Here is a 27,500-nt window from a genome sequence, read left to right on the forward strand (position 1 = left end):
TGCTGATGTTGCTGTTTGCCCTTTCATCTAAATAATATCTACCACATGATATAGAAACGGTTGTCAAAAGCTCCCAAAGAAATACATTCCCTGCTTTTATATGAATAATGAAATGTTATTTTATATTTTATTGTTTCATTGAAGTTTGTTTATTCACTCCCTTCTAAGAGTTTAACCATTTAAACGCGCCATGTGAATTAACTAGATTCACTGACAAAACTCAAATGCAATGTTCTTATGTATTTATCTTATTTAATCTAGTTTAGTCTTGGCAATCTTCCAGCAGCTGATGACACTGGGACCATTACTGCTGAAACTAAAGTTCTTTAATTGGTTATTTTGCGAATGATTAAAATTGATGTCACTTAACTAATTCCTCCCTCCTTCGATCGCGAACGTTCATCAGACAAAGTCTTATACAGTAGAAGGCTCAAGTGTTGCCTGTGTGTTATTGGTATAAATTCCACGTAGATCGTTATCTCTGTGGAAGTATACAGAAGAATTATTTGTTTTATTTTGCTGTTGGATGCATCTAAGAGAATTCACATCGATGAAAGGATTTTATCCTGGTCTCCCCTCTGAACATAACTTCCAGCATTTTGCCCACAAGGCTGGAAAGCAAACTGCGACGGATGCTACCAGAAGTCTCTATACATTGTTGTAAAACAGCAATGGAAAATAACAGAACAAAATGTATCCCTTGAAAATATGCTTGACACGACAAAGACAGTATATATACGTAAACACATTCAAACACACACACATATATATATATATATTATACTATAGTATATTTGTATAATATTATATCATATTATTTTATATTTGAGATGTCATTTATAGCTTTTTTGTTAATATCACTTCAAAACCTACATCGAAAACATTTTTTGGCTTTAGGGTACCATTCTTTGTGATTGCAATCATAAAAAAGTCCTTGACTCAGAGAGTTGACGAAATGTAATTGATATGATATCAATCAGTCAATCAATCAATTCACACACATTATATGTATGTATATATATATATATATATATATATATACACACGTGTTTGTGTGTGTTGAGTGTATGTGCATGTGTTTGCGCGCGCGTATGTGAGCATGTGTGTGTGCGTGTGTACGCATGTATATATATATATATATATATATATATATATATAGCATACGAAAGAAATAGTTAAGAGGGAAAACAAGAATCACATTAAAACATATTTTCATACATATTCCTTCTGATTGTTTTTGTGTAGCATTCTCGGATCTGCTTTATAAATTCTTTAAAGTGTACTTCGGTAAGCTGCTTTCATTTATGTTTCTTTTTTTTATGTTTCAAATTCCTGAGAATTTCAGACATGATACTTAACAAACATTCAAAAAAAAAACTACCTATATTTACATGTAAACAACGAAACATTAACTTGCCAAAGATCCGTTTTGTCTTTTATTTCTTTTTTTAACTTTTATTTCTCTTTTAATATTTTTTTTTAAAACTCCACTGTTTTTCTAATTTGCCAATGTTCTCACATTATTTCCCTCACCCTCGCAAAGACTACCATTACTTACAGATAATTAACATTGCATCAAACACTGTGTTTGCAAAATAGCTTCTAATAGCTAGTAATGCCGAAATAATTTTTGTGTGCTTTCGTTGAATTTTAGTTTTCTTGTTAACGATGTATTTTTCCCTGGTGTGTAGATTTCAATTAGAGAAGCGCTACTATTATCGCCCAAAGACTTGGACTGTAAATTATTAAGCTCATCTCATAAAAGCTAACAAAACTGTACTAAAGGTATTTTTGTCGCAGTTTCTGTTATGACTGTTTGTTTTGTCTCTTTAGTTGGCTTTAGGCAAAAAAAAAATTCTGGAAACCAACAATGGCATCAGTAAACAACGTTATTTTAACGCAACTTACGTAACACGAATTTCAATAAGCACTAACACTTCCCAGGATAATTACACAAATTTACGACATATTGCTTTTTTCTTTTTACCTGTTTTACTGGGTGCCTTGGGATATGGGTACCTTGCTATGCACTTCATAGCAACGTGTCCACGACCAAGTGTACGTATTTGTACTCTGTGATATATGTGAGTGTGTGTGGAAGTGCAATGACCCAGTAGTTAGGGCAGCGAACTCGCGCTCGTAGAATCACGGTTTCGATTCCCAGACCAGGCGTTGTGAGTGTTCCTCGAGGTTCTGGCAAGGGGTGGTGGCGACACTGCAGTACTCTTTCACCACAACTTACTCTCTTTCTTCCTGTTTCTGTCGTACTTGTATTTCAAAGGGGCCAGCCTTGTCACACACTCCAGTAGTCACTCAAGTACTTTCTCCAGTAGTCACTCAAGTACTTTCTCCAGTAGTCACTCAAGTATCACTTCATACAAACAGATGACAGTGGACCGAGTGTGTTTCGAACCAATTCCGATAATAATTATTTGTGAATGATGTATTTTCTATTACATATCCTCCATTGTTCTTCTTTTATCTTTTTAATTTCTCGGCATCTACAAATCTATTTATCTATCTGTGTTTACTGTGGTTGCCAGCAGTGAACTTCGTTAACAAATCTTATTAAATTTATCAATATATAAACCATATTCGACTTTTTATTGTTATTATAAGCAAATATTGGTAAACTCAAAAATGAAAGCTTGTACATGCTGTTTATTTGCTAATCAAACAACGAATCGATCGTTTCTTAGCTGTGTATCTTGTATTATTAAATTTCTTTCAGAAATAATGAAATATTTAGTTAATATTTGCCTCATTTCCTTGTTTTTATTTCAATCTTTCAGTCTTTCGAAATTCAATGTTTATATTTCTTTGCTATTTTAACCACATTATTATGGGAAGACGATGCACTTTCACAAATCATTTATTGTTCACTTTCTCTCCTGCCTCACGTATTATCAATACGTGCAGCGAATGGCACGATGCATTGTGACATTTATGAACCTCACTTTGCGTTCTAAGTTTTAATCTCTCCGGCTTCGAATTTACCTGTTATCATTCCGCATTATTTGTTGTTGTTGCCCTTTTGTAAAAAATCAGCTGTAGTGAAAGGTATTACAACTACAGCTATCCTGTGTGTATTGCTATGTTAAGGATTTGCAGGGCGACACTATCATTCAACATATCGGTTTCTTAACTAAAGTGCAAGATTTGGCTGCTATTTCTCGGGTTAGGTAACTTCCAGCTTGATACTGCAGTCTATTTTATTGACTGTTTCCCACCCTAAATTTTTTAATCTTATATCTCTTTTAAATTATAAAAGAGAAGGAACGAATTTGAACAGAAAATACAGCGAGAACCAAATAAAATGTCTTTGCTGCATCAAACTGATTGAATTAATTTCCTTTCAAGTGATATATTGAAACCACGCTCTTATACCTTTCTAATCAATGTCTCCAATCAATAAATATGTCTTTTGTTTTGAGAATTTACTTTTTCTTTTACATTGTCCGAAGGTGAGATCGGAAGATTAAGACTGGCAAACGTTTTAATTACAGGTGTGTTACTTAAACAATTGTTCGGACAAAGAGGCAATAATTTCTTTTTCCCTCTTGTACTCTACATCGGTCAACTGCCGAACATGTTCAGCTGCCAGTCAGTTTTTACGAGAAAAGCTACCACACATCGCTCAATTGTTCGCTATTTCTGACATCGCAACGGAGGAAAGACAGAGAGAGACAGACAGACAGAGAGAAAGAGAGAGAGAGACAGACAGACAGACAGACAGAATCAAACCAAGTACTTAAATATCAATACAGCTGATCTTGGTGTGTCACGACATCGTTAGATTTTCGGTGGCCATCGATGTTTTTGTGCCATTGGAGTAGCTCGTCAGATTGGCCGAGTGCACACGTGAGAGAGGATACCAAAAGGGATGAAATACAAAACAATAACGGTCCTAGAACCGTGCCCTGAAGCATACCGCTTGTTGCAGGTGATTTTGCAAAGAGAAAACAGTTTCCCGCAACAGATTCGTTCCTACCCGTAAGAAGTGAAAGAGCTATTCTCCGAGTTGTCCTGTGATCCCAAGATCCCATGCCAGATGATTCCATGTGTTATCTCCTCAAACGCTTTTGGAAAAATCAAATTATATACAGTCAGTATTCATTCTTCTCAAGGGATTATTGAGGAGAGTGTTGTGGTGCTGTAATACTTGCGACTTCGATCAGTTCGAAAGCCATGTTGTCTATAATCTAAGAGGTTGCTTTCCGGAAAATTACGTAAATATACTTTTTCCGAAATTGGGTTCTCACAATTTTAGATGTGTGGATGCGAGAGAAACATGTCTGTAATTTTTAGCTTCTTTCAGTACTTCTGGGAATATACCGGTATCTAGCGACTTTTGAAATAGTATTTTTAATGGTTTGGTGTATACATATATAGACACGTGTATATATGTGTGTATACACACACACACACACACACACACACACACACAGACACACACACATATGTACGTACGTGTGTATGTGTGTGTGTGTCTGTGTGTGTCTGTAATACCTTGAATTATTTGCATTCATAAATGAAACTCCACTTATTCTGGTTATCTCACCAGAAATGATAGCGGGGTCCTTTATCCTTCACCATTTTCTCTGATATATTACATCCGATAAACTGAAGATTTTCGTCTCTGGTGTGGAGAATTGTTACAAATTGAAAATAATCCGCCAATCCACAGTCACAACCCTTCATTATTTGACCAGTCAATGGTTCAGATTTTATAATAGTTTCCTTTTATAAACCACGACTCTAGAATCCCACAGCTGCACATCTACAATAAACACGACCCCTAATGATATCTGTGTGTAAGTGTGTGCGTATATATATAAACAAGAGATGTATTTACATATGACTGTGCCCATGTTTAGACATTTTCACTAACATAAACCATCGATGCAGACATTCATGTGTGCATTCATAGACCTATACTTATCTCACCAAGACACGTGTACAGATACATAAATATTTGCCTACATACACAGATACTTATATAATTACATCAACACATATACGTAATACTTACGTGCGCATACGCATGCTTTCATATACACAAATATAATTACTCACGTATATACATGTATACATTGAAATTTGCGCTCAAATAATATATATATATGTATGTATGTACACATATTGGTCGCTTTTAATTGTTTATAATAACTAATAGCATTCTGTATTCTTTTGTTTTAGTTAAATAACACCCGAGTGTATAGTTGAAGAATATGCATGGCGATTATTCCGCTTCCAAACAACGCCATTAGACTTTGAAAGAAACACCGGATATTAAGCGACTACAGTTCATAGCAGCTGAGTTAGTTTTAATAACTATTTTTATCATTTGGGAACTATAATAAATTTGGTAGAGACATTTAATTATAGCCATGAAATTCCTATTGCTACATATTGCTATTAGCTAGTTTAATGTTCGTGTAGTTTGATTGACGACAACAGCATGCGTGTGTGTGTGTATATTTATATATACATGTATGTATATATATATATATATATATATATATATATATATATATATATAAATGTATATGAATCTATGAACATATACATACATACATATTGTATGTATGTATACTCGCACTTGGACCAAGGTTACTAAGCTGACCGTTTTAAAACCTATAAAATACACACATCGATCTCTTCTTTCCTGCATCATCTCTTTGGTCTCTTTACCCCTTTTCATTATGTTCTCTTCCTCTCTCACTCGTTTGCTTGTCCCCTATTCTCAGTGAAACCTTTCACCGCATCATTTTCAGAAAAAAACAAAAAATGTTTTTAATCGAACAGAAACGCTAAATTCCTATATTACAGTTATCCATAGCTCCCTATTTTCTGATACAATTGTATTCAGTATATGATATATTTTACATATTAGCTTAGATTAATGGATTAATGCCACTCAAAATAACTGGCAAGCACATATATATATATAATGAAATTATATTGTGCCTTAGCGCTTCTTCTATATATATATATATATATATATATACAATGTTTTGTATCTCTGTCTGTTCCAAATGGCTCGATCTAATCAAATTAAATTTTACATGGAAATACTGTGAGGCCCTAGGAGTGTCAACATGTAATTTCTTTCGATTAAAACAATGCATCATTAGCACTGGTTTCGTATTACGTCGCAAAACTCAAAGAATAAAAGTGAAACCTTCCACAGAGTTAAGTTATAATAGCTTAGCTTTTATATTGTTTTAGTTTTAATAGTTTCACTATGTAGATATGTATACCGTTGTATGTATATATATATATATATATATACCTTCGTACATATATATATATATATATATATATATATATATATATATATATATACCTTCGTACATATATATATATATATATATATATATATATATATATATATATATACCTTCGTACATATATATATATATATATATATATATATATATATATACATACACATGTACACGTATATATATATATAAATATATATATATATATATATATATATATATATATATATATATATACACACACACACATGTACACGCATATATATACGAATATATACATATTCTTTACATTCAGGAATAGGTCACTCTGAGCACTGATGTCTTTCACTTTGCGTATAATCTACAGCAATTCGTCCTTGCAGTTACTTATGAGGGTTGTGTCATCGGCGTATCTCAGATTGCACAGCCTTCCTCCGCCAATCTGCACACCACCATCGTAGTTCTCCTTCGCCGCTCTTATGATGTTTTCTGCATAGATGTTGTACAGATATGGAGACAGAACACATCCCTGTCGGACACCCCTCTCAATGCCGAACCACTCAGTGTTACCGACGGACGTCCTGATAGATGACTGTTGATCTCGATATAGTCGCGCCAACAGTATGAATAAGTGTTCAGGAAACCCCATGTCGTCCCACATCTTTGCTGTGTCTCGCACAGTCGAAGGCTTAAGAATAGTCGATGAAACACACGTAAAGTGGAATGTTGCATTCCTTAAACTTCTCGATCATCATCCTGATGTCGGCTATCTGTCCCCTTCTTCCTCTGCCCTTGACGAAGCCGGCTTGCTCCTCAGCAATGACACTGCTATATTTCCGCTGCTCTGTATCTACGATGATTCGCAGCAGGGTCTTGCTTGCGTGGACAATAATACTGATGGTTCGGTAGTTAGAGCACACGCGTGAGTTACCTTTCTTCGGTATTGGTACGAAGACTGCACGACACCGGTCGATCGGCCGCTCCACGTCGTTCCAGATTTTTACACACAGTCTCCACAACAGTTCTATCCCATCATCTCCCGTCGCCTTCCATACCTCGATGGGAAGTTCATCCACGCCAGGGCTCTTCCCGTTCTTGGTATGGTAAAGCGCCTGCCTCACTTCTTCTTTGGGTGGTTCCGGTTCTCTGTCTTCGGCTACAGCGAGTGCAACGGGCCGATCTTCCTGCCTCCTTCTGTACAAATCGGTGCTGTATTCACCCCCTCCACCTAACTTTGACGCCCTCTTCGTCTGTCAGGATGTTACCTTCTTTATCGTTGGCCGTTTTTTTTTTAATTTAAAATTTTTAAAAGGTTTAATAAAAAATAACAACCAATTAATCAATAATATATTCACCCATGTTGTTTACAACTTCCCAACGTTCAACAAGATTTTCAAAAGCCCATTGTAGGGCTTAACCGTAAACGGACGCATGAGTATCTGGACGTCTACGTAGTCAACAATTCAGATACACAGACGATCCTTTATTGAAACACATTCTTATACGCATATATAAATATATATATATATATATATATATATATATATATATATATATATATATTGAGAGAGAGAGAGAGAGCGAACGAGAGAAAGAACTTTATGCTGATAATGAGTCATATATCTAAATATGCGCAAATATGAATACAGGCATATAGCTGTAAATTATATATATATATATATATATATATATATATATATATATCGGAGTAAGCACTTATCGACATGTTACCCTTCCCTCTCTACTTCATAGGTTAAGATACAATTATTGTTACCGGTGCGTAATTTTTTTTCCTGCGCAAGCTTAACTGCGTGTGTATGTGTATACATATGTATTCATGCATATATTCGTGTCTTGCAAATATATACCTATACACGTAGATTATCTGTACGTATGCATCTGTGTATTTTGATGTATATATATATATGTTGTGGATGGTCTAGTATGCGTATATACTATTGTAATTTTATTTTATTTTTATTGCAGCGTATATTTTATTTTATTTGATTTTAATATGTTAATTCGAATATAATTAATTATTTACAATATGTATTTTGAGCCCATTTTTCTATTTAAGGTTTTCTTCGATATTCTTAAAATAGGATGAATCTATATTAAATTCATTTGTTTTGTTCATTACGCATCCATGACTGTTATTTGAAACGACCAATCAAACAGATCTATGTGTTTCAAATTTTATATTACTTTTGATTGCATTGTCATTCCTTTCCCATTTCTAACAAAACTGAACGGGAACGTGAAACTCCGAGTAACAGTCTTTTGTTATATTTCTGCTGCTTTTAAATAAAGTATACATATACATGTATATACATACATACAGAGACACACTTGCTCACTCACACACACAAACCCATGCATATAGATATGTATCTATAAATATATAACCGCAAATATATTAAGTCAAGCAGCTTACATAAACATACATCTATTTATATGATCATAGAATATACATTCGTGTGCACATATGTATATATGCATTTATGTATACATATGTATGTACGTAGGAATATTATTATGTTTCGCCATTGCGCTGCGGCATTGTCGGGACACCACCTTCATGTGTTCGCTCAACCATATCGACACCGGTTACTTACATTGATAGTTTATCGATAATCAGGTTTCAAACCACTGAGAAACATCATAAAATTCAGTGAGATTTAGACTGTAAATACGCCACACATAAAAATCTACACACACAAGCGTGCACCTATATACACACATACACTCGCGCGCGCGCGCACATACACAGACACACACACACAAACAGACAAGCTCATGGTTGGAGTTTGCGCGTGAGATCACGCATTTATACATAAATATATATATATATATATATATATATATATTTGTGTGTGTATGTGTGTGTGTACATGCGTATGCATGTGTGCATGCCTATACGCATGTATGTATGTATGTATGTATGTATATATGCAAGTATGTACTTATGGATGTACGTGAGTAATAGGGTAAGTGTCTAGACGTGTTTGTGTGTGTGTGTGCGTTTGTACACACAATCATATAGACACTTACATACACTCAAAAATATACGTATAATCTTAAAGTATACACGCATATACGCTTATCCATCACTACATATATACACATATATACACACACACATACATATATACAAATATATATGACACTAATACAAGCATAATGGTTAAAATTCAAACATGCATTTTTTTAATTGTTTTTTATTATAATCTTTTTTTACACACATACACATACCACACATAGATATATCTACACATACTCATATCAACACATACACACACGTACACACACACATACCTCTACACATACGTACATACACATCAAACTATATACGCTCATACGGTTATATATAACTACATGTATGTATTATGCATCTCAACATGTATGTATGGAATTCCACATGTAAAAGAGAGAGGAGGGTGATTATAGAGGTGTACTCCCGAGTGGAATCTGGATGTTACCCCATTCGGATTTACGGTTGAGAGAGGGTTTGTATTCCTGTATACAGACAGCTTCAGTGACTTGTCTCAGCATTGCATCAGTGGGATGTGTGGATAAGATGTTTAATTGAAGTCTCCCCAAGGAGCCCTTGTGGTAGTGTACAGCATGCTGATAGAAGATGGAGTTTGGTTTCTTTTCAATGTAGTTGTCCAGGTGTTCTTTGAACCTATCATTGATACTCCTAGAAGTCTCACCAATGTTATCATACCAAGTATCGTTCTTATTTCTTTTGTTGGCCTCCCCCTCTAACCTATTCCAGAACTTGTTGCGGTACAGGGGCCATATACCGTTTTCAGCATCTCTTAGTATGCGTTCGAATTTTGTTTTTGCTCCATCGTACACCCTGATTCTATCATGCTGTGTGTATACGGAACGTTGCATTCGGAATATATGGTGCTGGATGTGTTGTTGTCGTTCTTGTGGTTGGCACAGTGGGGATACATTCTTCATTACTCTAACTTAGTCTGCTACGAGGATGTTGATCTTGGCAGTACTTGACATCGCTGCACGGTACGACATCAACAAGATTTTATTAGAAAAGTCCAAACATTACCCCCACAGTAGCATTAGGAATTGCAGTCTTTGTTTAGAATTGAAATTGCTTATATTGAGATATTCCTTCCATGCAGGGGACTGAAAGAGGGGTGAGTTTTCTCTTTACTCAACAACGGAAACATGTCTTACCCAGCTGGCTGAGGACATTCTAAGTGAAAGTTTTAGCATTCCTCCTATTAGTGCTTCATAAATAAGAAGGTTATAATCCACACATTTAACATTTATTCACACGCATTCGTGGCCACACTTCGAAACCCCTTCTCCACCTCTGTTGTTATTTCTCTTTCAAACTGCATCCTTTCCAATTCACACTTACCCTTCTTCATACCACCATCACATTTACAAGAACCTTGAGCACACAATTTCTACTTTCATGCTGATGTGCAGGCCACAATCTGAAAGGAACATCATCAGTGACATACCTGTGATAGTCGTAAGAGCTAAACTTGTTATTTATCTCTAGTTTCTTTCAGTGTGTTTTTTCATCCATATCTTTCGTTCCGGGTTTTACAACACTTCTGAGATGCATAAACCAGATATAGCAGTTTCAAGGATCCAGTAACAAAGAGCCCTAACCATATATTTCAATTCAGCCATATCCTATGATCGCTAACTTATCTCTGCAAAACTGGAATGTTCTCGAGCATGAAACCGTTCGTAAATATAAACTGGCTAAAACGAGACGAAATTTATGATACGAAATAACACGCACATACACACATACACACATATACACACACACACACACACACTTATATACATATAAGTATACACAGACACTTATAAGTACACACACACGCACACACATTGATGTTCGTGGAAATTATATGGGCGAGGATGAAGTTGCTAGAACATTTTAATTCAACTGTGATAATGACACGAAATAGAATTATGTTTTAATGTTTCACCATTTTAGACTGACACTTTTATGCTTATATACGCTGGTTCGTCTTTCTCTCTCACTTACAATCTATTCCTGTCTCTCGCCTTGTCTACCCCCCACCGCCCGTCAAATACCAATGTGTTTGTATATACACACTAATATATTCATATACGTGTGTATGAGTGTATATATATATATATATATATATATATATATATATATATATATATATATATACGACGGGCTTCTTTCAGTTTCCGTCTACGAAATCCACTCACAAGGCTTTGATCGGCCCGATGCTATAGTAGAAGACACTTGACCAAGGTGTCACGCAGTGGTACTGAACCCGGAACCATGTGGTTGGGAAGCAAGCTTCTTAATACCCACCATCTCCTGCGTTATCAATATATATATATATATATATATATATATATATATATATATATACACACACACACAGACACACATACACACAGTTACAAAGAGGCACACACACACACACACACACACACACACACACACACAAACGTACACACGCACTCACAGACGCACACACACGCATATAGTCATAATGGAATACACTATATTCTTTCCGTGTAATGTGCTAAGCAATATTCTTTCCTTCTTTCGTTCTACGTGAATTAATTATTTACACCTCTTAATTAATAGCAAAGTAATGTCAGTGACTATTAGAGGCTGAAAACAGTTGTCAGAATGCAGCGATACACATAGATTAGCTGTAGCTACATTATTACTGAACAGAGGCAGAAGCAACCGCACACGTACGTGACTCTACCTGTGTGCATGTGACTTTTCATATATATATATATATATATATATATATATATATATATATATTTCTTTGCCTGATTGCCGACTGCCAGCACCATTTATGTTCCTGCCTTAAGGCTTTCTCTTCATACACCTCAGCTCAGTTTGATTCGTTTTCAGTCGAAAGAACTTGTATTCTTGCCATTTGTAATCGTGCAACATGTTCCCGTTTTTTTTTTTTTTTGTCTTTGGTGTCGTACACATTCGCTTACTTTCTTACAAAAAATCTAAAGCGTTTAGCTTAGACTCTTTGGAGGCAACCAGAGCAAACAATCTCAAGTGTAACTGCCCGAAACTGTAGGGACATTTATTTGGTAACTTGACTGATGAAAGAAAGCCACGGATGACCCGTCCACTTTTTTCCTGTTCCTCTAATTGTTGTTTTTCCTGTCCGCCTTGCATCATCTGTCTGTCCGGATGTTTTATTTTCCTCTATTGCGTTTTTGTTCCATTTTATCTATATGTGTGTGTATGTGTGCATGTTTGTGTGTGTTTATGCTTGTGTGTGTGTGTATCTTTGTATTTGCAATAACACGGGCGGGTTGAGGTTCACTAAAACTACTTCAGACGTGCTCTTTATTGCTGAACGAAAATATTACATCATGTAAGAAAAAAACATTTCTTCTGGTGAACTATTAATAAAATTTAAGTTACGATTCTTCACATAAATAGAACTTAATGCAAGTTGACTCGTCCTTCTTGGTTATGTATGTGTGTGTGTGTGTGTGTGTGTGTGTAGCAATAGCTTTATATTCAGGAGACACCTAGCGGTATGCTGTTTAAAGCCCGTCACCAGTACTCGGGTACCTGATGTCAACAACAGTGTGCAGGCATATACCACTGGATTCACTTCAGGAATTCTTTAGTGTTCGTATAGTTTATATTAAAAGAAAAGTGACAGAAGGGAGTTCACGAGACTCTTTATTCAAAATCACAGCAATCGTTTCGACTTTGCATGCACCCATACCTTACAGTGATACTGTACAGTCAATTGTTATGCATTACAGGTGAGATATTGTGCCTCATCAGGTGACTTTTCAAATAAGTACCTCGTTTTTTACTCGCCGTTTCGCTTATTTTTATAACAACACATTTTTAGTTATTGTAACATTTCATGTGTCCATAATGAACACAGATAGAATGAAAAAATCAACCTCACATCAGTAAAAAAAAACATAACAATAAATAAAGTATACCAAGATAAACGAATAACGAATATAAAATAGAATGTAATACGCCGATAATAAGACACGATTAAATAAATAAAACATAAAATATACGAGATCAGAATAAAACAAGAAAACCAATTGGACATTTATATAGTCCTTTACATTTTATCAAAACAAGTTAGCATATATATATATATATATATATATATATATATATATATATATATATATATATATATAGAGAGAGAGAGAGAGAGAGAGAGAGAGAGAGAGAGGGAGAGAGAGAGAGAGAGATGTGACCAGTCATTAAGCCTTAAGCAGATGTGACCTGCGTTCAGTTATCTCCTTCGCCTTTTGATTCTCCGTGCTTTTCTGTCTGTCTACTGACAATCCTATTTTTTTTTTAATTTAGAGTTAATATCATATCAATGCGGAGGCATGATTTTTGTCTGTAGTCTTTCAATATGATGGTTGGCCTATTTGTATCTATCTTTCTGTCAGTTTCAATGGTGAAGTTCCAGAGGAGTGCGATGTGATGATCATTTTCAAGCACTGGGAGTGGTTTGTGTTCCCACCAGTTTTTATCATGGGACAAGTCCAGGTGTGTGTGAGTGTGTGTTTGTAAGCATTCATGTACAAATGTAAGGGTATATATATGTATGTATATATCTCTATATAAGATCATTTTTATGTGTGTGTGTGGAAATTAGTTGAAACAACATGTCGCTGAATGTGTGTAACAAGAAACAACGCCCATTAAGTATCTTCACAGAAGCTGGCAAACTGTAAATAACCGAACGACATTTTCTGACAACTCTTTCCATTTACCAACTAACTTATACTTCTTCAACTCTCCGCCGTTAATTTGCTCTCCACATTTTCCTTCTGGGTTCTACTTCTCCTTCCTTTATCCTCTACTGGATTGTTATTTACAGGTTTCTTTAGATTTAAATTTCTTAACAGACGTCATCACATAGAAAGCAGAGTCACATTTCATCAATGATTTATTCGAAGAGTCATATTGTAAGGACTATTTACTTCGTCTTATTCCGCTCTCCACAACTGTTATTTTTTCCATCGAAACTTCGCGAAATATTTCAATCCAGTCGAAATTTGTAAAGCTTATTTCCCCCTCCCTCCCTTGACGCGTGCTCACACAAAAATACATTTAAATTAAAATTATTAAGCTCCAGCCCACCTTGCGAACTGCCAAGATGAAAAAGCATTCCTGAAAAATGTACCAGTTGGTATGGTCATATTTCTTACTTTCAGTTAAAAACAGAAGTTCAGTAAAGTCGTACACGACTTTTGAATTTGTTACATGGTCTGAGAAATATATATTGTTCCTTCGTTTTACTCTCTCTCTCTTTCTCTCTCTCTCTCTCTCTCTCTTTGATAACGTAGTTTATGCTACAAGTCTTCAATGCGGGCAAAACGCTGCTCCTCTAAATGGAAACCTTGCATGCCATCGTGGCTTTGTGGCACGAAGCAAAGCAAGACTTGCCGTCCACTCAAGCGCCTTTCGGAGCACTTGTTGTTGTTCAGATGTTGCTTAAAGTGAGGTGCGGATGAACCGGCATATTTTCTTGTCTGTGTATTGGATGTGTTACAACTGCCGATGTTTCTTTCATTAACTCTGCGTCTGAGGTTGTTTTTGTCGTTGCTGAAGTCGCTGCCAATGCTGATATTCCTGGACGTGATCCTGGTCGCTCTGCTGCAGCTGGTACAGCAGCTATTTCCGATCGCAAAGCTAGTGTTACTGCCAGTGGCAGTAACCCCCTCAGCCTCATACCTCAACCCCTTCGGCTTCGCATCACCACACCCACACCACTGGGCAGTCATTCTCTGCCCTATATGAGCACCCAGCCTCTGATCGCAGTTTAGGGGTACTCACTAAAATTTTCTTAATGCTGGGCTTACTAAACAAACGTTCGTATCTGTGTGACTGTGAACTATTTGTCCACCAATCTAAGGAATATTCTACCCAAACAGGTTTTAACATTGAGAGAGAAGGGTGGGGCAAACTAAACGACACTATGGTGACGCTTCCTTTAGCGGGTACCAAGGCACGGGCACGGGCACGGCATACAGACGCCGTCCTTAAACTCACTGGACATATATATATATATATATATATATATATATATATATATATATATATATATATGGAAGATAATTACAGCGTCTGAAGAAAAACGAGGTTTCGTGCCAGATGCTTAGCAAACTGATAAGTGCCATGCAGGAATTTGTTACTTGTAACTTTCTGCTGATTAAAACCTGAAAAAGTAAATGAATTCATATATTGAGTTCCGTTTGCCATGTTTGTTTTAACACACACATACGAGCGCGCGCGCACACACACACACACCACACGCACATAACATTGCACACACGCACACCTACATAATTCCATGCCATTTTATCACTTTATTAATTTGTCATCTATTTCTCTTATATTTAACTTTAACAAAACAGTGTCCTCTCTTCTTCAGGTGTTAACTGCTCTGGTGTCACAAAGCTAACAGCCTACCCAAGTATCCAGTACTTGACCACTCCTAACTATCCTCACTTTTATGCAAGGTAAGGATGTAACAATGTTTTTTTCTCTTTGAAATTAATCTTTACCTCTCAACCATAATGTGTTTTAGTGTTTCAGTTTGGAAGTAAAGGCTCTGATCTCACTGCAATAATACAATATACAGGTTACTGTTTGCTATATTTACATCGGCAAGTAAAATGTCTTGCGGTAAAAACACGGACTACTATGTTATATAGAGACGTTCGTGATTGTTGTGGTGAAGGATATTCAGATATTCAGGACGTACTACAAGAAAACTATCCTCTGGACGAAAGAATTTTTTTTTTTTTTTTTTTTGAAATCATATATTTCCAATATGTAGAGATCTTGCTCCCAAACGATGGGAATATTCTGTCGTTCTTGGCAAACTAACTTCTCCAAATTTAATAACTTCATTAAATAATGTTTTGCAATGCGGCAATCGCTACTATCCTTAGACTCCGTTCTTTTCTTTTTATTTATAAACATATTATTGAGGTGAGCAGGCTGTCGAAGACGTAGGCCTACCAGTACTACTTGTTCAGTGCGATAAAGTAGACGGTGGGGACCGATGTCAAGCGCAGGGTCGGAAAGATGATTGCAGCGTTTCAGGGAATGTACAAAACCTGATCCACGGTCACTCAGGATATCAGCATCGGAATCTAGACTAAGTACTATGCAAGTCAAATGTGAGAAGAAACAAAAACTGCAAGAAGCAACATATTCGGATAAGACACTTAGAAATCCTTAGAATTTTGCAACATCAATCGTTTCAACAACACAGTTTCAAGAAGTGCCTCGTCGCGAAGTTTCGAAGACATTGTGATGGAACAAAAGATGCATATTTACTTATTACAGCAACCAGTCATCAGCGTGAAGAAACTGCTATGTGATTATCATCAACAGGAAAAAGAAGACAGAAAAATTGTTGTGCGACATTGTGTGAACATTGGAAGAGGACCTGGGCTGCGTGGGTTCGTGTACTTTTGCATGGTTGTGTCTGTGCGTATGCGTCCGAATATCTACATCCATAGGAATGTGAATGTGGGTGCGAATTTCATTATGGTAAAGTCTGGATTTCGAGGCCACGCGATGGCATTTTTTTATTTTGACAGACACGGATCAATTCAAAGACTGCGAGGGGAATTGCGAAACTGTTTCGAAACTCATCGAATGTATTTAACTCTAATTCAAAATTTCAGTTCTGCCCCACATTGTCACACTGATTCAGTCAGCGAATTACAAGTACGAACGTCTACGAATTACTCAGCCGTCATATTTCAGTATGGAGGCAGAACAGTTAATTGAATAACTGGAATACATACCGTCGAAACTGGGGGCAATTTATTTCTTTTTCTTTTAGATGCGTGCATGCGCGCGCGCGCGCGTGTGTGTGTGTGTGTGTACGTGTATGTGAGTGCCTTTGAGCGTATGTCATCCTATTTCATTCCATACGTGGAATATATTCTGTGCGAGTTTATGTCTATATATGTATATATGCTCGTGTATGCATGCATGCATGTATGTATGTTTGTATGTATGTATGTGTATTTGCGAAGGGAGCCCCATTGCTTGGCTAGCTGCTACGGTAGTTTATATCTTCCTCCTTGGCGGAAGGCAGAATAAATCACCAGTTTTAGGCCAATCAGCTACTGGCTTTAGCAGCATTACTCGGACCTAGGATACAGTTGCAGACATCGACACCGTTGCACTTAAACCATAGGAGGACAAGTGAAGAAAATTCCCTGCCGCTTTTCACCACGAGTCTCAGAAAGCCTTAAAAGTGAAGCTTAGTAACGCCCTCCTTCATTCGACGCGTAAAATTACCTCTCGTACTTAAGTTAATTACTATCCGCCAACTGTAGGCGAGAAGACTTAGACAATAAGACTTCCGACGGTTGTCATTCTACTTAAACATTCAAAGCTAGACAACAACACAACAATGGCAGCGAAATGAAAACAAGCAGAAAAATAAACCGATATTGACTAGAAACAAAATATAGATATTTTTTGTTTATTTCATTCATTTATCACCTTTTACAACCTTATCTCGAAGAATCGGATCTTTTCCAGACACCAAATCATTAAAAACGTATTGGCATTAATTATGCTTCACTTGAAAAAAAAGAAGAAATTTTAACTTTTCATTTTATAATTTGTAATTGATAACTTATACTCGATATTGCGTGTTCCCCATCTGCACTGAAACATATTTGAAGAAGAAAGTTAAACAAGAAGAAACCGTATTATTAATACTGTCTTTCTCTCTCTCTGCCCTCTCTATCACTCCTCTCTTACTAACAATTTCCTTCTCGCACCATATATATGTATATATGTATATATGTATGTATATATATATATATATATATATATATATATATATATATATATATATATATATATATATATGTGTGTGTGAGTGTGTGTGTGTGTGTGTGTGTGTGTGTGTGTGTATGGACGCGCGCGCACACATATCTGTATGTATATATGTGTATGCATATATATATATATATAGATAGATAGATAGATAGATAGATAGACAGCTGACTGGGAAGGGTTCGCACTGGAAGTAATAAGAGATGGCTGTTTGCGATGAAGGTCTCTTGAAACGGAATTTCCCGAAGAATAGACTCGAAGAGGAAGCCACTGTTAAAAGGACAGGCCTGCGGAGGGTTGATGTAACTGCTACAAAATATAAGCCAAATTTTAGATTACATAATATGGCTTTAATACAGGAAGATTACGTTGGATATTTGTCTTCTAGCTACACTATGTATCATTAAAAGTTAGGATTATCACGGCTGATACAAAGAATAATGTAATTTTCGATATTATATAGATATGATACATGATAAAAAAATTTTAAATTCTGGTCTGACACATTAGTCTGTGACGTTCATGACTACCCGTTTGATAAGGTTACACCAGACACGTGCATCACAACCATATGCGCGTGATATGGAGATCTCATATCAAGATAAAAAGTGGATGACTTTGCAGGTGGGGCCTAGTTAGAATTTTCTTCAAGTCAAGTAGGTCATCTGCTCAAAAGGTCCCTGAATAAAGGTTATTTAAGGATGATGAACCAAACACCTATGTTTCTAGAAGTGAATTATTCAAATCCCAAACAATTCCTTTCAGTACATGGTACTGATAACCACCCCCTACTACTCTTCTGCTTAAGATAAGAGATGCACATATCGTCAGCCACCAAGGGACAGGCTCAACTGGCTACGGTCAAGTAACTAACAAGCAAATCTGTGGCATTGAGCAGAATATTTGTTGTAGCCCATCTTTTACACCAAGACAAAACATATACATGTTAACACTTCCAATCAGTTTAAGATCAGAAGTCATAGGAGCCGCTGCCTGTTACTCTGTTACGGGATTTATTATTATTATTGTTGTTGTTGTTGTTGTTGTTACCGTCTTGAGACGCCACGTCTTTTCGATTAGCAAATCTGTATAAGGCATCTATTTTACATGGATGACTTAAAACTCTATGGCAAAGTCGATAATGAGCTTGAAGGACAGACTACGTGCGAAGACCACTTTCCAGAGGCACGTTATTAATTTAAAGTTGGGTGCAACATTTCCCTTTTCAGGATCCTTGACACATAACAATGTCTTTCTCCTTGTCATCCAGCTGGGTACTGCGCCTTCCTGCAAGCTCTTATCTAGCTGTTGCAATATCCTTTCATAGAGCCCTCTCAGCTTCTTCATCCAATAACATTATTATTTATTTATTTATTTATTTGCAGCAACTTGTCATGTTCATGGTTAATCAACTCTGGAAGCCGGTCTGGAAAATTGTATCTTGATGTCAGAGATTCAGATATCGAATATTCCATCGGATGTATGAAGGACTATGCAGAATTGTACTTAGGTAAGACAACAGATATCTTCACATGACTGTTCTAGAACACGCTTACACCAAAACATGCTGGCATGATATACACAACCGCACAACCGCATAGATAAATGGACAGACAGATAGATAGATAGATAGACAGATAGATAGACAGATAGATAGACAGATAGATAGACAGATAGATAGATAGATAGATAACCACTACACACATTTTTTTTCTCTCCTTTTTTTTTCTCTGCTTCTTTTTCTCCTTGTTTCTTTCTGTGTTCTTTTCTGTGGAAGAGCGTAGGCTCGAAACGTTAAAGACTTTTTCAATTCCCGAGCGTTATACTAATACATCCGTTTGTTTTCTACACCACCTGTCTTCATCTGTTTTTTTTTGGGGGGGGAGGGGGGTTGTGAATTCTCCCATGATAGATAGATAGATAGATAGCGTGTCAAGGCTGGTCGTTTTGAATACAGGTACAACTCATTTTAGCCAGCTCAGTGGACTGGAACGGCGTGAAATAAAAATGTTTTGCTGAAAGACACAACGCGTCACCGGCGTATGAACTCATGACTTTACGATCGCGAGTCGAATACTCTAACCACTAAGCCACGCGCCTTCATACACATCATATACAACATTAAAAGGAAATGAGGTAAAAAGGGGATGATAGTGATGAGGTCCCCTTGCTACAAGAAGACCGCTAAGGATAATCGAGGAACTCCACCATCCAGGATCTCGCTGAACCCCAAGGGCAAGTGCTCTTTCCGATTTCTCTTCTCCAACTCACAAGTCTACAGGTAGAGCGATACCATCCACTCTTGCTATTTTCGCAAGTTTCCTCTACTTTTCATTCAATTCACTCGAGGACAATACTTCCCTGTCCAACCACACTTTTCTGTTCAAAGAGGAATGTCACTGTCCACCTGCCTTTCAACCTCATCCACCAGGAAAAGGAAATCTACTTCACCTGTCCGATTAAAGAAAAGCGGTGGGGCAATCTTCCCTATGGACCCGGAACCTGATAGCCGGATCCACCTCACATGCTACAGCAGCCCTTTGGCATAACTTCTTAAGTCAAGAATGCCCGGATACTGAATGAGTGCACGCATCTCGAACAAGCCCGTCTGACAGCACAAAAGGCACAGAGCCTGAAATTTTGTGGCTAGCGTTTAGTTGGTGAATTCGCCCCCAATATTTGAGTACCACTTCATTTTATTGGTCGCTGAGTGAATAAAGACGAATTTGAACTCAGCGGGATTTGAAGTTTTAATGTATAGAGGTGGAAAACATGTCACAATATGTTTTTGCTAACGCTCTGTCGTATCTAACATTCACAAGTATTGAATTTTTTTTTTTTTTTATCAACAAGTATCTGAGAGAATGGGGTCAATGTAAGGAGGAAAGACAAACAGTGATTGTCAGTAATTTGTAAAAGGGACGTCATCAACATTAACAAGTAATAGATTCACTAATTAGAGGGGGAAACACCTATTATAAATGTAGGTAAAGCTGCAGCCTATCACAAAGTTCAAGATTTTTCAGATACATCACAAGGGAAATTGTCCTATGGCAGTGTATATCATTGTTTTCGAGTCGCATAATTTCGTTTGGTCTATATAACTTCGCCAGTCTCTCCGATCTCACCCATAAGTGAACTAATGTAGCAGCCTCTACATGTTTCCTCGATCTGCAGGAAATAGCTACAAAATGTCTATCTTCTAGATACTGTCTTATAAATGACACATTAGACAATGTGTACATAGGTCTTCTACTGTTAGGAAAAAGACGGGATTGTCACATCTGGAGTGTCTTTGTCCATACGTCTGCTCGATCAACGCTATTTTGAGCTTAACATTTCATGAAACACCTAAAGCATCTCTAACTTTGTCTTCTTCAAATTTACTTGAAGAAATTAATTCACCAGAGAAGAAGCTTCAAGTTTGCAAAACTATATTCATATGTACACAGCCCTCCGTATTTGAAGGGAACAGTAGATCCCTTCAGATCTTGTAAATTTCTGATGCTCACCCGATTTCTGTAAAGTGAGCCGACGTCGACGCCTCTAAGTGTTGACTAAAAGGCAAAGTTGGCGGCGTCGGTTGAAGTTGCAATTCAAAACGTAGAGAGCAAAAAAAAAACAAAAAAAAAACAAATCAAAGCATTTTGAGGATTCTACGAGTGCATCATCCGATATTATCATCCGATATTATCATCCGATATTATCATCCGATATCATCCTGTTATAAGTTTTATCTTTACCATTAACCTCAGCAGCAGCAGCAGTATCACCATCATCGACACCACGACCATCATGATTATCATAACCATTACCTTCACCCTCTCTTTACTACCATCATCATCATCATTGTTATCATTATCATCATCAACATCATCATAATCGTCATCAAGATCGTCATCATCATCATCATAATCGTCATCAAGATCGTCATCATCATCATCGTAATCATCACCATCATCATCATTACAATAATGGTTTTTGATTTTGCTTTGTTTTGTTCGTTTATTTTATTTTTTTTAAATCTACGTCTAATAGCATTAGATTCTTTTTAATAATTCACAAACTAACAAATAATAAATCGTTAAATTATGATATTTTATCTTCCAGAAAACATGTGAAATGTTTAGTTATCGAAATATTTTTCTAATCATAAATATAATGAGAATAATCAGTTCAAAAACAGTGGAATAACATCGCAGCCAAAATATTGAACAGACTGGAAAAGTTTGCAAATTCTTTAAAGTTTAATTATATTATATCATTAGAGAAATCTTCATTCACATCCAGAGGAGAATAATTGAAGTAATTTATCGAATACAATTTATTATAAATTTATGTATGGCTGCACAAACGCCCATAAGCATACGTATAAAGATAAACTCATATATGTAGCATATTATAGCAATTGCAATAATATATGTATGTATGTAGGTATGTATGTATGTATGTATATTGACACATACAAACACACACACATATATGTATGTATACACTTACATAATACATACACAGGCATCTACTAACATCGTGCACGCATGTACACACCGACGCTTTCCAGTACCTAATGTCTATAATTGATATTTTTCATCATTTTCTATAATGCACTGAGAGCAATCCGGTTTGTACAGCGAACTCACAGATTGTGACTCCTCTGTCTACGCGAATCAATTCGTCCACTTTGCTGGCGTCTCTTGTCAGTGACGGCATTTCGTTAGTCTCCCACTGTGATTTGTCTTCAATACAGCTTTCCTCTGCATCTATCCATCTGTGCTGACATCTCGCTCAATATTCTGTTACCTTCTGTGGATGCTGCACTCTTTCTTCGCCGAAAACTGACTGTCCGCCTCTGGCTTCTGTTTGCACTCCACTATTTGTCAGCAATAAAGAAGATCGAAAAGACAGGTTCCTATAGAGGTGGAGTTACTTTACCAACATGTGCTGAAAACTTTGGTAACAATCTTCCACCCGGGTTCCGAAACCGCAACTCCAAATCACCATACAAACATCAACTGGTGACGTCACCCACCTCCAGTCCAATGAAATTCTACAAACACCAGTTGCTGACGTCACCTAACTAAAGACCAATCAAACCCGAACTTCAGCGAATACAACGAAATGACCCTTTAAGAAAACCAACTAACCGGAACGACTTATGTCCGTATCCACAAGGAAACCAACCAAGCAGAACAATAAACTTGACCACGGAAAAAAGAAAAAACCTCACCAGGATTTTAACGAATCAAAAATCAGACCCGCTCGCGGAAAAAAATTATAAATTCATCCGATCCCAAAACATGCCACGACAAGTGAAAGCGTCTACAGAAGGAGGATCAGAGAAACTGTAAACCTAATTCCTCCCCCCCACCTTTTTTTTTGACTATTTTCATTTCACACTTGTTCTTTTTTTTTTCCAGTATGACTTGTCGACCACCACTAAAATTAATGAACTTTGTACATTCAAACAAATTGATATACAGTTTTAATTATATTGACTGCTGTGAACATTCAAACATACACCTGTTTTGAACATGTTAATTTATCAACATTGAAACATTTTAGTTTGTCAACATTGAAACTTTTAAAGATTTTTTTTTTAATTTTAAACTTTTACCATTGATAAACAAAAACTATTGTTGAATCTAGTTTGGTATATATGTAAATAAATGTATTTTAAACATTTACGAGTTTTTGAAATTTAGGTGCATTTTCAACAGCACATTTTCCTATATTTTTTTCCTGCGTGGAAACACCCCCACCCCCCTCTTTTGTTAAATATATATATATATACACATATACACTCATCACTTGCCTCGCAGTGGCACACTGGGGCACACCTACAATTTCTACGACATCGTAGTGGCCATTTTTGTTTGGGTTTCTCGCTCGTAATGCACACATGTGCAACTGTGTGTGCTTAGCTATAGCTGTTTACTTACTTATAGTTATTTTGCAGGAACCGACAGAAAAGCTGATATCTTCAGCCGATGGTGTGGAGGCACTCGACGCAAGTTTTACACCTATCACGCAAGTCTATTCATTCACTTCCATTCAGATGCTTCTCTGACTGGCCGAGGCTTCCAGTTATCGTATTACATGGGATCACGTAAGTTACTCATTTAACACATTATTTTTCAATGATATAATTGTCATATAACTGTTAGTAAATAAATGCGAATAAAAAAAACAAAGAAATTGCTAAACTATTTTTAATTATTGCCAAATAATGGCAATAAGTGTTGCATACTTTGGTATTACAAGAACTTAGAGCGAAATAACAGCATTACCGAGCGAAATAATAGCATTACAGAGATTAAACCGGAACTCAAAGAAAGAACTTCCAAACTTAGTTCTTTTTTTTTATTTATCTATTTCGTTTATAGATTCTAATTTAGGTTGAAATACAAACTCTCCGTTTGTACAATTTAAATTAAGTATTTAAAAGTCAAGTTTAAACATTGCAGGAGTTTCTCAAATCGATGTTCTGTCGTATCTACTATTCTCTATGTTGATAAGAATTGGTATTCTGAGAATATGTAACATATTTTCTCCGAACTGATGGACATATCCATTGCTTTCCCTTGTAGCCTTTAAGAACCAACTTCAAACTGCATTGTGTTTATTTTTCATTACTGATATTACTGGATTTATCTCCCTTACTCGCACATTTTGATTTTAAACATTCCTAGAGGGAGTATTAACCTCCTAATTACAGTGATAATCTATCAATTTTTCGATAATCTCAGTTTATCAAAATATTTCAATTTCACTGTAATGCATACGTGAGAGTCTTTATTGCGTGCCATACGAGTCTTCATTATGCCATACGACTTTTTGAAGTACTTCTCTTTGACCCGGGAAAATGTGTATATGTGTGTGTAGATGTGGGTGTGCATGTTTGTGTGTGTATGTGTGCTCTATTGATAGCTTTATGGACGGAGTTTATAAAAGCTGGCATGATCGTAGGCTTAGTTTGAGCCTTACGTATTACAGAGTGGTCGACTTTAAAACCACCAACTGGCAAAGGGTTTACTTGTCACAACTATTCAGATTTTATCAAGGCCGCTGATTTCTACTGCAGATATCTAGAATTTGCCATTTTCAGCATCTCTTCCTTGGGGATAAAAACAAAACGTTTTATATGCTTCCGTTCGCCCTCCTATTATTTCATGAAAATCTTTGAGAAGTTGCAAGATACAACACTACACTGAAAAGTGGGTGTACACTGTCGAATAAATCCTTATCGATTTATTGTTTCTATCATATAAAATGAGTATTTCAACTTTAAAAAAAAAACAACGATTGGAGATACATTTCTAATCAATATGCCAGTTCTAACTGGCCCTAAGTGGTTCCGAACACTGCAACAAGCGATAAGAAATATAGGCTTAGAAGTAAATATGTAAATAATTCGCAACGTGTGTGTGTGTGTGTGTGTGTGTGTGTATTACCCAGGCATACGGAAACATACATAGTAATATTTAATACATATAGACTCGAACACACACGCATACTCAAAAACACACATATAATAGAATGTATATACGTGCGTGTATGCGTTGTATATCAGAGATTATTTGAGATGTTTGTGCCAAATTTGGTACCTATTCATTTGGCATGGTAATTTGGAGATTTGGAATTTTGCAATTCTGAAAGTTTGAAGTTAATTATCCAGAAAAGCACAGCCCTAAGCCTTTGGATCGAGATTTCGAGACGTGCTGAGAGAATTTGGCACGCAGTACAGATACATATACAGACGCACATATATATATATATATATATATACATTTATAGATATAGATATGTACATACATTTATGTGTGTGTGTGTGTGTATATATATATATATATATATATATATATAAACATACACACATACATATAACTATTAATCAATATTCACCAGAATAAATAAATAAATGGAATCACACTCACATAAATTACTAGCAAGCACACCTACCTCTGTGTGTTTGTGTATGTTTGTAGTATAGGCCATACGTATATTAGTAACTATTCGTTTGAATCAGACAAACTACAGTTTCATCTTCATAATAACTCGATTAGTGCAATAACAGCGGTGTGTAATCAAACGATATGTAAACACTATCGGAGTAAACCCAACAAGTAATTCTGGGATTATTTCATTATTTTCGCTTTTTTTTTCCTACGATTATTAGAATATTCTGAAATCTCTATTCCAACCTTTGCTTCCTCTTTTAATTAGCAATTTTAATTAGCAAGGAAGATGTTTCAGTTCATCTCTAATTTTGGAAATCTTTTCATCTTTCTAGGTTTTCCGTACTCATTCATAATTCTTATATGCTTATATTAATTCCATCATTTTTCCGTCCCATCATTGCTTTTCTCTGACCTTCTTTATCCCTCTTCTTTCATCTCCTTCTTCATTTCTTTGTTTTGTTTTTTTATTGCTTAGTTGCTTTCTATCCTCATTTTAAGCCTTTTTATTAAAAATAAAATCTCTTAGAATTTCAATATTACTGGCTTGGTGGGGGGCGTGCCTTTATAACACGGCACTTGTAGACTATATTTCAACGTAGACAGAAGCCTCCAAGGGAGCATGGTTGAGAAATTGCAGCAGGATGTTCATGTTGTGCACACGAGAAAGCTAACCTTACGAGTATTAAACGCCTAGGGGCCGGTTCGAAGTACACTTTGCGTTGATCATACGTTGTTTATGGGTTTGTGTGTGTGTGGTGCAAGGTAGAAAAGTGACCGAGTCCTTAAAGTTTTATGTAGCATCGCTCCGCTCTCAGTTCCCTCAGGGCCACGGTTTATTTTGCCTTTCATCGTCGATAATAAAATGGAGTATATTTTTCTATTTTATGTCTATACTCAGGCATATATAAGTGTGGGTGTGTGTGTGTGTACGCGTACGCGTTTGTCTGTGTGTGTGTGTGTGTGTGTGTGTGTGTGTGTGTGTGTGTGTGTGTGTGATCACATATCTAGAATAAATAAGCTCAAAGAACGAACACATATTCCATCCTATTATAAAGTCATTTTAAGTTTAACTCTTCGAATACCGAGTAAATAGATTGCGTTCGGCAATCAGTCCATCGCGCACGACAACCTATTTACCAACCTCATCCAATCTTATTTTCGGGTGATCTTTTGTTAACTTATTCAATCTAAAAGTGTAAGAAATAAGTAAGCATCGTTAATGATGGATTTCCCGTGGCAGATGAATTTTTATTTTCTAGAGTTGAAGATATCTTAAAATAAGACCCTGATTTAAGGGAAATTATTTCTTCTCAGCGCAGTGATTTTTGTCAAATTTGTGTGCGATCAATTCAACTTCTCTCTTCTTCCTCTTTTTCCGCTTCCCCC

At 36.3% G+C, this 27,500-nt stretch overlaps 1 protein-coding gene across 3 annotated transcripts in view; it reads left to right on the plus strand.

Annotated features, from left to right (window-relative positions):
• Positions 1-27,500, plus strand: part of LOC106867776 (scavenger receptor cysteine-rich domain-containing protein DMBT1) — a 355,233-nt gene that overhangs the window by 304,081 nt on the left and 23,652 nt on the right. For all 3 annotated transcript variants that reach the window (XM_089362003.1, XM_089362005.1, XM_089362002.1), the window contains exons 9-11: positions 15,716-15,803; positions 19,542-19,666; positions 24,113-24,262. In XM_089362003.1, coding sequence (XP_089218129.1) covers positions 15,716-15,803; positions 19,542-19,666; positions 24,113-24,262 — 363 coding nt within the window. The remainder of the gene's footprint in view (positions 1-15,715; positions 15,804-19,541; positions 19,667-24,112; positions 24,263-27,500) is intronic.

Source organism: Octopus bimaculoides, chromosome 13 (genome assembly GCF_046866305.1).
Source record: "Octopus bimaculoides isolate indiv1 chromosome 13, ASM4686630v1, whole genome shotgun sequence".
NCBI lineage: Eukaryota > Metazoa > Mollusca > Cephalopoda > Octopoda > Octopodidae > Octopus > Octopus bimaculoides.